At 40.2% G+C, this 16,465-nt stretch overlaps 1 protein-coding gene and 1 long non-coding RNA gene across 3 annotated transcripts in view; both read right to left on the reverse strand.

Moving 5' to 3' along the window:
* The window catches only part of OLA1 (Obg like ATPase 1), an 86,217-nt gene extending 80,258 nt beyond the window's left edge, over positions 1-5,959 (reverse strand). The window contains exons 1-4 of the mRNA XM_031599452.2: positions 5,802-5,959; positions 5,491-5,591; positions 4,984-5,127; positions 497-624 (exon numbers count right to left, since the gene is read on the reverse strand). Of these exons, the coding sequence (XP_031455312.1) occupies positions 497-624; positions 4,984-5,127; positions 5,491-5,591; positions 5,802-5,921 (493 nt within the window). The 5' untranslated portion in view covers positions 5,922-5,959. The remainder of the gene's footprint in view (positions 1-496; positions 625-4,983; positions 5,128-5,490; positions 5,592-5,801) is intronic.
* A 94-nt stretch (positions 5,960-6,053) lies between these two features.
* LOC149917257 (uncharacterized) lies at positions 6,054-15,949 on the reverse strand. Of its 2 annotated transcripts, XR_016468291.1 has the most exons (5): positions 15,868-15,949; positions 15,247-15,420; positions 13,046-13,112; positions 6,382-6,482; positions 6,054-6,202 (listed from the first exon to the last, which is right to left on the reverse strand). It is a non-coding gene; the product is annotated as an uncharacterized LOC149917257 (long non-coding RNA). The 2 variants fall into 2 exon arrangements; XR_016468292.1 differs by lacking the exon at positions 6,382-6,482.
* Positions 15,950-16,465: the final 516 nt, after the last annotated feature.

Here is a 16,465-nt window from a genome sequence, read left to right on the forward strand (position 1 = left end):
CACATGGAAAAGTTCAATGACACACCCTTGCTACATCTGCACTTCCATGTCAGAGGCCATTCTGTCAGACCACCCCTCAGCTGCCATCCGTCATGCAGCAACAGCATGTATTGGAATACTGGTGGGAAGATTCGACCATCCACATCTGCTTCTGATGGGCCAATGTAATAAAATTGGAGGCATTGCTTTCAGAGCAGCCTTTATCAATGTTTCCAAAAATTCAATTCACTTTTAAGTCTCCAGCACAATGACCATAAAGAAAGATACTCACTATTCACCAGAAGGTGAGGTTCTTGAGTTATTTTCAGTTTGTGGTAGTGTTTTTGGGCTTTCTGGGGGAGGGAGTGAGTAGGGAGAACCCTGAACTTGACAACTTTGAGTTGATGAGTAAAAGCAGTTACATTTTAATGGCTATTTGTTCAACAGTTATTAGTTAAAGTACAGCAATGCTGTCCTTAAGCTATAGAGTCAACTTAAAAAAATGGAGTTTACGTACGCATCAGATGAAAGATCCCATCACAGGCGTTAATATGAGACAAAAAGGAATTTCCTAAGCCTTGGCCAGTATGGGCTCCTTTCACAAGGCCAGCAATATCCACTACATTCAGAAAGGCTGGAATTTTGCTGGAAGATAAAAGTTGAAAGTTTCATTATTGAAGCATATTGGTCAAAATGTTCATCACAGAAATAAGTCCAGAATATGAAAATAAAATAGTTTCTTTTTCCAAAACAAGGTGCATATAACAATACTTTTATATCTTTATACCCACGCTTAAGCAGCATTGATTAAAACAGGTTTTAACTAGTATTAACTAGTAGTAGCACTGGTGGTCAGGGTTATGTAAACAATTGGAAAGAAAGCAGCAAACAAGTCTAGTTAAAGATGACATTTTAATAGATACAAAGTGGTGATGCTTAACACCAACTACATTCAAACAAAAATTACTTCTCAAAATCCATTTGAGGAAAACAACAACCAAAGAACTGTCAAAACATTGACTAAGAGCACCTTCATGTGACATACACAAATGACCATACCACCATTAACAGTGGCAGAGTGAATCCCACTGAAATGGTGCAAATTCCTCATTCAGAAGACTATAAAAAGCAGGCCTGAGGCATCAGGACCTCCAACCCAATGGCTTCAGAACACACGTAAACAAAAGGAACAGTACTTAAATAACCTAAATTATCACCCTTATATTTCATTAGCGCTACACTAAGATAAATACAGTCCGTCACTATCCTATCAACTGTACATGTAACAGAAGATGCCCAAATCCACAGCTCTCGTAATGCTGGTGAAAAGATGTGACTAAAGCTATGAAGTCTCTCATTTTTGTCTTCAACATTCCTCTAACGCTTCACAAGAAAAATGATTTCTTCAGGTAATAAACTGATGTCATAGTACAGGATCTGGATAAAATCACCATCTTCACCAAAGTGAAGTTCAAAGCATCACTAAACCTGCCGGTTTAGGCAGGAACTTAATTATATGTTTTAGACCATTCATAACTTTGTGATGTGATTAGAAATGAGCCAGAACACAGCACAATACTCAAAATGGTGAGGTTAGAAAATATGGAAAAAAATATCTACAATGTAGCTTATGAAAAAGAATATAAGTACCTTTCCAAGTAAATAAACTTTGAAAGCTTTTGTCCCACTACGGCTTTCTTAGCCAATTCTATCTTTTTTTTTTGTTTTTAATTATTTTTGTTTTTAATTACCAGCACATAAGCTCAAATGGAAACAGCAATCAGTGACCATTAAGGCACTACCAAAAGTAACACACATTCTAAAGACAGAAACCAGTAACCACATAAATCCATTAACACAGTAATTCCTTTCATCTGATTAAAATGCAGAGCTAATAGAACCCTCACTACAAATAGCAGCAACCTCCCCATTAGAGTTATCAGAATTCCTTGCTTTCTGGCAAATAGCTAAGTTAACAGCAAGGTACAGAAACACCATGTTTTAGAGCACTTCTCCACTGTAATTTTAAACTATTTTAAGAAAAACAAAGTGTTGTTAGGAATGCTTTCTTTCCTCTATCCGTTCCATAGGATTAGCTTCCTGGCCAGCCATCAGAAGAACACACACTTTCACTATAAAGATGCCACATCAGAGCAAAACAGCCTTCTTCATATGCAGATAGACCACTATCATGAGAATCAACTCCAGGTGTCAGACAATGGATGCCAAACACCAGCTTATTTCACAACTTACTAAGAGAAGAGAGATCTTTGAGAATAGAATATCCAGGTCCCCAGGATGATTTCTCTTCTTCATCTCAGCTATCACAAAACTAACATCCTAAGCAAAGCAAAGCACCACTGATCCCAGCAGCCTGCTCCCTAAAACTGAATCTCTATTTCATCATAGATGAACACAGAGATAAGGAGAAAAGGCAGGAACTATTCGTACTTGCCTATGCTCTGAAAGACAGTGAATATCGTGGCAAACAGAAAACACTGCAAAAATGGGGGAGAAAGTACCACAGGTATCAAGTGCCTTAGTACTTTTTAAAGAACAAAAACTACTAGATTTTCTTTTTGACCCTTCTCTATACAGATAAATTTCTGTTTCTTAAGATTTGTTAGCCAGCATTAGATGAATGTCACTGAGCTTCACATGATCACCAGGAACAGGTGGCACCAACCGATCGTTTGCACACATCAGTGCAACACTGATCTACCACAAAGCATGTCACAGTAATGTGTAACATGAAACACCACGGCATCCAGAAGTGCCTCTATATTTTAAGCACATACACAATCTTGGAGCAAGGATTTTTATTTTATTTTATTTTTTTAACCTCACTCAGAAATCCAGCAACAGTGCCAGCACACCACCCTCACTGTACAAGTGCACTGTAGCAAAGATTGCAAGAGTTGCTGGGGCAAAGAAGGCACAGTTTGGTAATCCAGTGGTCAGAATATTCCATCAGGAACAGAGTGATGCATTCAAAGGCTTATGCATTTAAAAAAGAAAGAGGCATCTTCCTTACCAATTTGTTTCAAGTTCCTACTAAAAACTCAGTTACTTTAAAAGGCAACACCTGTTTCTTCAGCACAGCGGTGGTTTATGACAGTTTCCTTCATGCTTAGAGTGCTTTATTTTCTTAGCCAAGATACAAAGAGATCCCAGGTAACAAACACCATTTTCTTGTGGTTTTTTTTTATACAAACACATGCATACAGTCTGAAATTTGTTGTACAAATATATTTGTGCCAAAATTTGAGAGGAGGTAAGGCATACATTTATTTCCTAAGCTTCCACGAATAATCATTCAGCGTAACGAGTTATGTAGTTGTGAAACAGGCATCATGCACCTAAGGCTTTGACTTGACATTGAAGCATCACAGTCAAAATGCTCTATTTTCATTTCTGTCCTGTATTTCCACAGTCTTTCTTCTCCACCACCACCCCAATGATTTCCCTGCAGCATGCAGTAAAGCATAATGAAACCTCACACCCACTAGGAGACCCCAAAAAGCCAAACTAAAGGTCCAACTTAGCTTATAATGCAGCAGGTTTCCAACACACCTGCTTGAAAATTCTCTTAGCTCTAGCTTTGTGTTCATTTCTAACACAATTCAATAAATTTCTCTGCCATTTGAAGCTCTACCTGTTACACAATCTGACCCAGCAACAGAACAGATTATTCAGCACCAGGGTAAAACGCCCATCTCTTTTCTCTTTGTTAAGAACAAACGTTACTCATCTCCTGGTTTCAGTACAGGCTCTTCAGCCTTTAAAAACTTTATATCAGATCTGTTTGAGAAACTCCTCTTCCTCCCCTAGCATTTGTATGCTTTAAGCAGGAGTCACCCTTTTAAGACATGACAAGTCAGATTAGTAAAAGTAGCAACATGAAATATCTACAACACAACAACTTCTTAGAAAGCCAATTCTGGCTTGTTTCCAAACAGCAGAGCAGTGCAGAAGTCCCTCCTCACTACTGGAGGCTGTACTCACCATTACTGCTTCTGTGAGTAACTGAATCCAGAGGAGCTACCCACTAATCCCCAAACTCATTTATTTCAAGTAACAAACACTTTCTTTCTAGACTGAAAGTCTAAATACCATTCAAGTGAAAGTGGATTTACTACTTGTATCCAATTTACTATCCAGTGACAATATTCAGTGATATTAAAAGGTCTTTTGTGGTGCTGATGCTTTTATTTTCTTTTACCACCAGAGAGAGGCCATGCGTTCCTTTGGGATGGCAAAAAGAGGTGAGCAGGAAGTGCTACTTATCTCTTGGTCACTTTACTGATTTATAAGTAGTTGATGACAGCTAAACAAGAATAGTATTCATGTGGCCAAGCAGTAATAATATCACAATTTATAACTTTGTCTTTAAAAAAAAACACCTTAAAAACCACGTCATTATTTCTTCACAACCAACAGCCCAAACACTTTGTCTTATTTTTGGTCTGTATATTAACAAGCAAGCTTAATACTCACTTGGGACTGAGAAGTAAGCTACAACAACTTACTTAAGTAAATAGTTCCATGTATTTTTTCAATATTAAAAAAATTCACAAGAATTACTGACAGAAGTAATTTGTTTGAACCTGAAACTTAAGCTAACAAATGTATTCCTGGTCAATGATTGATCAATCATTTTTAGATATCTGTGAGACCTGACTCAAAAAACTGAGGCCCAACTACTGAACTACAGCAGACACGCATGCTAATTTGTGCTACGATTTATGTACGTTCATTTTTATACATCCACATGTTAGTGCAAGCAGAAATCAATAAATAACAAGCACTTATTTTAGTTTCTGAGCTCTGACAGCACCTAACATTTTCGTTTCCAAACAAGAATCCACTTTCCACACATACTAAAGGAGACACCGGTAAAAACAAAGATGTTGCATTTGCAATACACTTCCATGAAAAGTTTACTTTCAGTAATGCTACTTCTATTGCTTCAGCAAGGAGGTACAAAGCAAGAACTCGAGTTACCTTGGAGGCTTGTGATATTGGCACAGGAAGTCAAACCTGTCATCCGGCACAGGAACTCGACTCTCGTTTGGATCAATAGTACAGAAGGGAAAATTCTCTGCTGCCGCTTGGCTCTTTGTTAACACATTGAAAAACGTGGATTTCCTATAAGAAAAAAATGTTGTTAGATAAATCCAAACGAGTAGAATTTACGAGGGCCGGGTAGAAACACATCTTTCCCCCAAACCACACGCAGCACCAAACTGCCCCTCGACTTCAACAGCAGAGCCCGCCGCGCTGTCCCCGGCAGGAGCCGCTTCCAGCCCCGCGCTCACACACCGCAGCAGCTGCCCACGGCCGGCACCGCGCGCACCTTCGCCGCTCAGGCGAGTTCTGCTTCACCAGCTCTCCAGAAGTTCCAAGGGGGGCCGTCCCGTTCGCTGCCGCTGCCGCTCACCTCCTCCCCCCCGTAAGCAAGCGGCCCGGCGGGCACACGCGCACGGCAGGAAGCGGCGGGCGGGCACCTACCCCACGTTGGGCAGCCCGACGATCCCGATCTTCAGGGACGTCCCGAACCTGCCGATAATCGGGTGCGCCTTCACCCCGTCGCCTGCCTTCTTCGGGGCCATCTGGGGACGCAGAGCAGCGCTCGGTGAGGGACCCGCACCTCCCCTGCCGTCTCCCCCCGAGGTGCCCGGCAACCCCCGGCCGTGCGGCCTGCTGCTGCCTGCCGCTGCCGGGCCCGCCGCGCTGCGAGCGGAGGGAAAGAAAGGGATGGGGGGGGGGAAAGAGGAGCGGGACCCGCCCCGCCGGGCCCCGGGGAAGGCGGGCGGGCTCACCTCGCGGGACGGGACGGCGGCTGGGGCCCAGCGGAGCGCGGCGGCAGCCCTGGCACGCGGAGGCGGACACGCCGGCTCGGCAGCTGCCGGCGGCGGAACAGGCGGGGCCGCTTCGCCCATTGGCCGGGCCCAGGCGAGGGGAAAGGTCGGCGGCGGGAGGCGGGCGGGGCGGCGGCGTCGCTGCGCTGACGGGCCGGGCCGCTGCGGGCTGCCCGCCGAGCTCCTGCGCCGCCGCCCCGCCTGCGAGGCTGGCCGTGGGGCGCCCGTGGTTCTGTGCCTAATGGTGCACCGCAACGAAAGGACGCTCCTGGAGCTTTGACGGAAATTCCACGCCACATCCAGTAACTTTTCCAGAGCCGTGCACAGACATAGACATCCGTAGTCCAGCGCTGTGCCTAATGCTGATGGTGTAGAAGTTCGTCATTTGAATGCATTACAATCAAACGTAATTGCTTTTGCTTAATAATATATGCATATATAGCAGTAACTCATTTACTATAAATCAAAACCAGCAAAAGTACACATGCCCATTGGAAAAAAAAAAAAAAAAAAAAAAAAAACAGTTGTTGATGAGCCTTACCCATCTAGAGATGGCTGTGTGCCACAAAATACTCCAAAATCTCATTGAGGGCTGATCCTGGGCTCCCAACATTGCAGCACCAACCAGCTGGGGCTCCCCTCCTGGGAAATTGAAACAGTCAACCCCTCCCCCCAAAAATCAGCGAAGAGTCAAAGAAATGGGCTGGTTAACAAATAAAAAACAACCCTGGTTTCACACATCAGGCAGCCCAAGCCGGAGAAGTCAGCAGCTCAGCAGGAGGTGGGAGCAGAGCCCACAGCCAGCTGCTGCAGGTGCACAGGCCACAGCCGCACCTTCCTGCAATGGATCATCGAGACCTGCATGGTCCTGTGCAGCACAGTCTGCCAAAATGGGCTGGGCAAGGCAGAAGGAAGTGAAAGGGATGTGCAAGATGTTGCAGTTGTGCTAGAAAAATTACCTCCACGCAGGGGTCCCATTTAACCTGTAAACAGGAGTTTAGTGTATAATGAGTGATCATTAGTATAATAACCTGCATCTTTGCTGCTTCAGCAACGACTCTACAGAATCAGCTCCACAGTTCATATGAAGGAGAACACAAGAACACAGAGCCCCTTCAACCTCCAGATGCGGGACTGAATGAGACCCTCTGCTCAGTTTTGGGAAAAAGTGGCTGGCTTCAGAAGTCAGTATTTCTAGATGGTACGAGGCAACACAGCCTGGATACTTTATTCTTACAACCGCCAGTGTAGCTTTAAAGAATTTTTCCATTTTCTCTCTCAAAGAAACAAATATATAATTTTAATCTGTAAATGCATTGAAGATAGTTAACTACCTGCAGGAGTCATTAAGACCACTAATCCCCCAATCAAATTACTTTGATTACATCATTTTCTGAACATAAAAAAAAAGATTTGAAAATGAGTCCATAGTGATTAGACTCAGGCTGCATTATATGCCTAGTTCATTATTTTCTTGCGTCATGAATGTTCATGTTATCTTCAGACACTCTGCAAATATTTACCTTAGTTGCATGCGTAATTTGCTTTAGTGAGTTTTTTTAAAATACTTTAACTGAAGAATAATTCATTTTTCATCTAACTTCATCTAACTTCTGTTAAAACAGTTCACCAAAAATAAATAAATCAGCAAGAAAACAACATTTCTTTCAGCCTAAATTGGCCCTGTCAAAAGATGTCATGCCATTATTTAGGACGTCCTTCCATAGAGGCTTCTTTATTGAATGTGATCTCCAAAAGCTTTCTGGGATGATTACTGCTTGTAAGTGAATGGTGAGCAAGACCCTTCTGGAAATAACATAAATGAAAGGGAAACATCGAGGCACAAAGAGTAATCCTGCTCATTGCAAGTAGAGATAGGGATTCATATTTCCTGGTTGTCTTCCTGACCCAACAATCCTGCACAGGAACGGGCAATGGAGAGGTAGAACACCCAGCATCCAGGGATATGCAGCATGCATCAACAATGGATGGAAGGAGCACTAGGAAACATGCAAGCTGATACATTTTTGTTCACGCTTATTTATGTTAATAAAGGTGGCATATGCTCAAGAGGAGCCCAGTGTGAACACGAGAGGATTTATTTATAACTATTCATATGGCAATTTAATAAATAACAAGGTAATCCTCTTCAGAGCACGCATCTAGGAATTTACTGGAGATTTGAAGGGGAAAAAAAAAAAAAAGAGGGATTGTTTAGAATCCATTAAAAAATTAATTGTGGAAAGTTACAGAAGTCAGACCAAGGCTTTTACATTAAAGACATTTTCTTTAACTCAGACTCTCCGTTCCTCTGAACCATTACAGACAGACACCATCAAGTGTTTGCCTGCTAAGAAAATTGAAGGAGAGAAGACAGTAAAAGCTGTTCTTATGGCACGTCCTATTTTAAGTCCGCAAGATTAAATTCTCAGAACTTGAAAAACACCAGAGTGAAGGAGTCAAGGTGAGAGTATCATCAGATTATATATCATCTAGGTCACAATAAGAAGAATATGATCTTGAACATTAGAAAAAATATGTAAGAAACATGTTTTCCTGTTTTCATATGTAATTTAGAATTACATATGAAAAAAATCACACAACTTATTTTCTGTCTGAGCGACAAAAGATTTTGTTACAGTGTGATTGAGAAGATTATTGTATCCACTCAGAGATTTTCTATTAGTATAGTGATAATCATCAATACTCTGTTCTTGCTGGTAACATGCCTTCACATCTACAAATAAAACCCTTCAGTAAGCAAAAATAGCATTTTTGTTCAGCCTGGAATAAACACATCTTGGTTTTCCACCCTTCTAAAGATCTGGACTGTGCACTCTTCCCATACTACTCTGTGTTCTGAAAGTGGAGTCATGCAAAGCTATTTCATTGCAAAACTAAGGGATGAATTTGCCTAGCTTGAGTTATAAGACCACAAACATCCTGAAAGGCTCCTTTCAAGGAACATTTCCATTAATTACATTTCCTCACCTTCCTAATGTTTTGTCAGTCAATTTCATTGTCCATCCTTTTAGTTTAGGCATCTCTCTCAGAAGATAAACATTTTGACTGTCTCCTTAACATAAAAATAATGAACTTAGATGAATATTTGTGTGTGACAAGAAAGTTGCTATTTACCTAGTAGACAGTTAAGTTTAGCTTTTATTTGTTCTTCTCACGAGCACAATACAGGTATCAGCTGTTTGCTATGTGAAGTAACATATATATATATATATATATTTTTAGGATATATATACATATGTATGTATATATGTAAAAAATATTGCAGTGTGCATAACTTCAACTTTAGATATCTGAGAAAACAGATGAAGTCTGGAAGAGGAAAACAATATTGTTTAGATGTTGACCACTTCTGCTGCTTCTACTCCATGTATTTAATACAGTACCAAAGTCAGTGCTGCGCATCCGAGAATTGCGCAAGATTTAATATAGTTTACTTATGCTCTTTATACCTCATCATGCAATTAGCTGTAACGATGCCTGCTATTCATCTCAACTTCTACACCTAATTTACTGTTAGGCATGGCCAGTTCAATACAGCAGATTTTAAGGATTTTAAAGCATTTGATTCCACCCACTAGAAACCTTCTTTTGGCAATGTAATACTTCACCTTACATAACGTTATTTTTGAGTCACAACTAGAGTCATGGTTTGCCTTACTTGGTTGAATGGTTCTATCCAAATCTATCATAAAGGTGAACAATCTCTCCTCAAACTGGCACGTATAGCTAATACCATAACAATCCTAACTGATACTTGAGATGTATTCTGTAAGTTTAAAAGAAAAAAAAAACCACCTAGAATACAATTATATCAGCTTAACTCTCCAACACAAACATACTGCCAAAATACAGCTTACTGTACATTCTGAATGCATGCAGAAGTCAAACAGCCCTAGAGCAACTCTACCCGATTAAAAACAATATTTAAGGCAGAGTAATAAAACAAACACCTTGTGGTTTGTGCCACCAACATACTCTTTGCTTTCTGCTTCCCAGAACATATATTTACTGCAAAGTCACCGTTAACTGCAAAAATAAGTGGTTTTGGAGAACTGAAGGAATAAACACAGAGCCCTTGATCCTCGCTGTGACTGGGCAACGTTCAGCGCAACCCAGGGGGTTAGAAGAACAAAGTTGCTTTTGCACATCAGCAACCCAGGGTTGCCTGGGTCCTTGCCACTGGGAGGCAACAGGACAGCCTTGAAAAGAAATGCTGCCCAAGGGCACAGTCAAACTAAACACTGTTCATTGAGTTCTGCGGAATTTAAAGGCTCTCATCATCCAGCTGAACAGTGCTTTAATACAACATTTTAAAACAGTGGGCTCGGTAGGATTCACTAGGTTTTGGTTGTGGTTTTTTTTTTTTTTAACTATAGATTCATCCAATTCCATAGAGAATTTACCTTTAGACCATCTTTTATATTAATAAATTTATACTACACTTTGCAGTTTCTTTATTAGTTTATTTATTAGTTTAGCTACAAGATATGGTTTAGAGGCTTGTGGTAGCAATGGTATGGGAGGACAGTTGGACTAGATGATCTTGCAGGTCGTTTCCAACCTTGGAATTCTATGATTCTATGATTTACTCTTCTTGCTTAAGGAATGGCAGAAGGTAGGAGATGGTCAGTGATGTCAGCATTGATCCACAGCTGGTCAGGATCACTGTGGTGGCAGAAAGTAGCTCTTACCACTTTCAGCAATGGCTCATACTTAAATGGCTCAGGAGCATAACAGTCTGATCCACCACATTAATATTTTAGTCCTAAATCATGAGTCTGGATATTTCAGCCAAATATGTACTGAGATTTCCATACTGAGAAGAGCAAAAGACAGATTTGATCCCTGACAGAACCAAGAGAAGTACTGTAGTAGGAGAAATTACTGGGGAATGACATGAAATTAATGAAATTTTAGTTCAAAAATGACAGGTTTACTTTGGAATTTCCAGGATCCCAGCAAAATGACAGTGTAAAAGCAAGTACCAATCTAAAATAAAAACACTTCTGTGATTACTACTACTGAAAACAGAGAAAAGTATTTTAAATTTGGACTGATCACCGAGTAGACTCTACGAGACTTTCCCCAGGCTTTAAGGATTCTAGGACCATCCAAGCACAACCCTCTTTTTTTTTTTTTTTTCCTTCCTACAAATGAAACCCTAAGACATGAAAAGACTGCTAGAAGGAAAGATATGGTAGCGATCTACAAAAAAGCTTGGACCTCATGTTATTTAGTGCTGGGAGTGGTAGCACTGTAAAGTGAATGGTACTCAGTAGTTCAACTATGAAGCAGAAGGAAGGAATGCGAATGTGACATACTTCTTACACTTTGAAGGGTATTAGTGGCATGGAAGGAGATGCTGTAACCTACAAGATTGCTGTCTCTGAATTCAGGTGGGTCTTGTGTAACCATTAAAAAAACACAGCAAGAATGCTGACTGGGAATAAGCCTGTTAAAAGGCTAGCTCTGCATCTGTTTCCTATAAATCTATGGGCAGCCTCAGACGCTATCTGAAAGAAACTGTAGATAACACTGTGTTTTTTTTCTACAATTCATCTCTAAACTTGACTTTTTGGGTGAGGTGTGAATCAGACATTACAGCATAGTAACCAAAGCCAGTATCAGCTTCGGCATTTAGTCTGGTTTCTTAGCTGCTTGCAGCTAAGTCCATCCAAAGAGAGCAGAGTTACACTGGTTTGCAAAGACATTTTCTGTTACTGTTCTAGGGCATTAAAATGTTTGTGATGTGATTTCTTTATGAAAGATTGCAGTAACTACTTCATTTCACATACTGAGCACAGTACAAAAACGCACTGACAGATCTGGATTATTGAGCTCAAAAATGTCTTATCAGTAAAAGCCACAAATCTCGCTCTGGGCCTAGCATAATGCATATTGAGTTATTTTCCAGCCTGATAGTCTATTTTCATGAAAGAACAGACTGATAGAGCTACCTGAAAAACTTCTAAGTAAAATGAAAACTATACAATTCTGTACACTACATCTAATTTGCAAAATGACTGCAAAATGTGAATCAAACAAAACTTTGAAGAACATCATGCAGGGATTTTTAATTTAACGTGCTTATTATTCCTATAACCTGAAGTGTTCTGATAAAACTGATTATTACTTTAATACTATTCATCTGCTTTTCTAGAGCCTGGAAAGAAGAGTTACTCACAGAAAGTTAAGAGACGTTATTCACAAAATACTAGAAAATTCCTTCAGCTCTGGCAAAAGCCACAGTCTACAGTACAGCTGCATTTAAGTGTTCAAAAGAGGACCTTTTTGCTCCTTCATAACTTCTTCTGTGACTTTCCAGAACACATGAACAAGTGTATAAATTGTAACCCCAATTTATGAATTAAACATAGGCACCCAGGTATTCCCCACACTTGACAAAGAACTGCATAAACCAAGAGTCAAATCCTTCCAGGTGACCTACTTGGTTCACCTGGAAGGTCTGAAGGAAACAATGTGCATCTGTACACTATTGTATATATTGTATATTGTGCAGATGCAGCACAAATCACAAATTCACAGCAATTTCAAAGGTATTAAAAGACTCACAATCCTGATGTTTCTGTGAATACAACCACTGTATTATTTAAGCGTGGATGCTTGAATACAGATTTTACTACTAAGTTTCAGACTTTAAGTATTGCAGAGATATTTTCAGCCAGAGTTTAACTACGGCCTACTGCTTGCAGTGCCTCCCCACCAAAGAAAAATAAGAGCACGGCTCCCCACAAAGCGCTGTTCTTTTGCCAAACCTGGTCTATGTCTTCATATACATTTATATCAATGTTTTATATCCCCATTTCACGTTTAAATGGAAACTCTGCCTTACAAAGTAGTTTTATTGCTTTACTCAGATCATCGTGTCTTTACTACAAGGTAACAAAGGTCAGCATACTTACAGCCGGGGCGCTACAAGCCTCAGAGTGGAAGCAACAACTGCTGTGGGGTTGCAGGAAGGTACTGAGGTAACACCAATAACCTACTACGAGAGGAAGGGAAAGCGCGTGGCCACTGCTGCGTCAGATGCAAAACCTTCAGCAGGTTGATTTGTTACATAAGTAAAACAGCTCAATTGATTTTATCTCTGTGATGCTGAAAGTCAGCCTCAGACCTGAGTGCCTTCAGGAAGAGCAATGTTTGTCAAGAGAGGTACTCACCTGCTCTGCTCCTAGCTAAGGGAGATCCTATGCTTGACACGTGGTTACAATTTACAAAGATTGATGCCTGGAGATACATAAGATTCATTTAAGATGTATATAAGTAATTAGATACCAAAAAACACTCTTCTGTTACTATTCCAAACATCTTTTCTATAAGCTATGGATTAAATATACTATATATGCACAGTGGTAATTAATCATCCTACAGTTCATCCGTAAGATTTACGCCGTGATTGTTTATCGCGTTTCTTGTAATGATGCCTTTTGTGAATTCCCTTCATATTTATGAAGGTCTTGTGATCCAATCTCCAACCTATTTAAAAGAAAATGCTTTCTGTGCCATTTTGCACTCGTGGTCGTTTGGAGTTCTATTTCAGCTTCATTAATATTGATGCAACTTGTCTCTCTATTCGTTCTCGGCAGATTCTTTGAAATTAATCTGTAGCATTTGCTGTGATTTGTTTCTGTTTGCACTACATCCCGAGTCCAGCTCTCCTCTAGTTAATTTTGTTTTCTTTATTTTTATCCACTTGCTATGACTGTTCTACTACTTGTGCCACTGTGGCGTGTCAGTCCTTTATGGGATCCCCGTTTCGTCTCTGCCTTCCACTGTGATTTTCCATCATTATGGGCCTCTTGAATAAAAATGTAGCCCTTGTTTCTGACAAAGTCCATGTTCCTTTTCTTTTCTTTCTGTGTGATTTGCCATCATTACAGTTCTTAAATTTCTTGAATAATGATATATACTATGAACAAATGGATGGAGCAGTAATGGCTTCATCAGTGTTTTCTAAAATGTATCTGCAGCTTTTAGAGCATATGGTGCTACAGCAGAGGCTGTGTCATGTTTGTAAAAGGACAGTTTTTTAAAGTGTATTTTGTAGTCTATTGATGACTATGTCATGTTGCATTCATAATTTGCCTTATTTCTAACATTAGCTGATTCTTAGGATAGCAGCTCCAAAACAATCTTGGAGTTGAGCGGCAAATATAAGCTCTGACCATCTTGAATAAAATGGCAAAACCATAATGACTCAGTGATGTTTGCAGTAACATCACTGTTTCATACAAACAACAGTATTTTTTTCTAGACCTTTCTACATGCATTAATAAATTTCAGAATCCTTGTTTAAATAAGTCATTTGAAGCAGTGCATCATAATGAACAAATAATAAAAATAAATGCTTGAAAAATCTGCAAAAACACAAGTGATAAATGAAGTGTTGTATTCAGTACTTTATTTGAGTAATGTCAAATATCTAATGGAAACCAAAATTATGAAAATGGTTAGGAACCTTAAAAAAAAAAGTGTTTGTTGATTTGAACAATGGAAATCTTTAATGTGCCATGATGTAAATGGGGGTAAAAACAGGGATCTAAATATGAAAAAGTATTTTTCACCTTGTTTGATACAAGTGGCATGGTAACCTAGTCCCCAGAGTTCTCCAGTGATTGTAAAGGGGGAAAAAGGTTACATACAAAATGCTAACCAAGTACAGCAGTGACATCAGCATTCAATTTTTTTACATAATCTGTTAAATGATATCCACTGGAGCTTCACTTGGCACGACAGACCTAAAGCTCAAAAAACTAAGAGAAATCTGGAGTGGCTTGCAGGAAGAGCAAAGCAGGTTTGGTGACACCAATCAGGACCAGCCAGAAGTCCAGAAATTGCCAGAAAACTCCAGTGACAAAGCAGAACTGCAGTGCATGTCAGCAGGCTCCATAGCAGTTTAGCCCAAAACACGCAGCTAAAAACACTCGTATGCCCCTCTCAACTTACCTTCCAAAGAATCAGCCCTAATTCCTCTTTATTTCAGAGTTCTGCACTGGCAAAACTAGCATTTGAAAACCAGAAAAGAAAAAAGGCTCACAGTATGTATTTTAAAAGTGCAGTTAAAAGTGTAAGAAAACAAATGTCTAAGAATTTTGCTTCAATGCCCCCTATAGTTTACGACAGAAAGGAGAGCTCACACCTTCGTTGCTTATTTCACTGGATAAAACCATAAATACTTCCCAGGAACTTCTTAGCTAAAGTTAACCATCTTCACAACAAGTATCTGAGATATTTTTCATTTTCACTAATGCCTTCTGCACTGCCCCAGAAGTAGTACAGGCTACTTTATAAAGGCATCCAACAATCAAGAGAGATGTCCAGCCACAGAAAGTCCACCCCAATACAATCTCAGTACACTTACCCTCTCTCAGCGTTTTCTTGCAGGAAACCAGCAATGATGTTCTGTACATATCTTCTGCATATTTTTGAGTTGACAGTGTGAGACAACACAGGAAACCTTCCTCAATTCACTTTTGAGCTCATGGGCCATGTGCTCAAGAGACCCAGCAACAACAGCATCTGCAGACCTATCTGCCTGCAAGGCAGAGAAAGAAATCCTCTTGACTCAGGCCAGAGGTGATCTTCAGTTATTTATTCTGTCATTTCTGTTTTTTTTTCATTTAGCACTTGGTATATTGCCAGTATGACAAGACTGAAATGCTGTTTGCCTCAGGGTTCATTGAGCTTAAGATTCACACTTCCCTTAAGAGGTATACTGTCAAGCACAAAATACCTAAGAACAGCATACAGCAAGAAAGGAAATGATGGTTAGCAGTACTAGCAATAATCTCACTGCTGCAATAACATGAGGAGCTAGGTAACCTTCACAGCACTGAAACTGAAGAACAGGTACACCTCCTGACAAAACACCAGCTGTGCTAGCCACAAAAACATCCTTAATGACCAGAGCTGGTAAAGCACTTGGTAAGAAGCACATTAAGCATTTGTATAGATGACTCACAGCCATCTCCACAACCTGTACCTGCAAGGGTGAATGACAGAACAGTCAAGATACAGCATTAGGTTCCCAAACCCGGAAAAGGAATGAAGTAATTAAGGACATGACCTAACCTCTCACCTACACTTGTTACACTTAGCACATGCTTAAATGTCTTTCACCCAGCTGAGAAGCATCAAGCCGTTTTAGAAACAGCCCCAGCAAGGGCTTCTGAGGAACAGAAGCTTAAGGACTTTTTAGTACCTTCAGACCTTGAAAAAGAAAGATCTGGGAAGCTTCTCTGGTGTTTCAAAAAGCTGCAAGATGAGTTAAAAGCATTTAATTGGATAATTACAGGCGATGTTCTGTGGATGAATATAGTTTCTCAGATGTCCTTATCGGATTTCTTTAGAAACAATCCAAAGACCCCAACAGGCTACGAATCAAAACCACTGCCTCAGTGATTTCCTGTGTAAGAGAGTGGAGCGAGCAAATGTAATCAATGTAGAGATGAATTTACAAAGGTCAATTTCATACCAATATTACCATCAGCACCATGTGAAATGAGATGTTATAAGCGGAGATCTCATATAAAACAATTTCAAAAGTAGAATCATAGAATACCCTGAGTTGGAAGGGTCCC

This window comes from Phasianus colchicus, chromosome 7, assembly GCF_987193195.1.
Source record: "Phasianus colchicus chromosome 7, bPhaCol1.hap1.1, whole genome shotgun sequence".
Classification (NCBI taxonomy): domain Eukaryota; kingdom Metazoa; phylum Chordata; class Aves; order Galliformes; family Phasianidae; genus Phasianus; species Phasianus colchicus.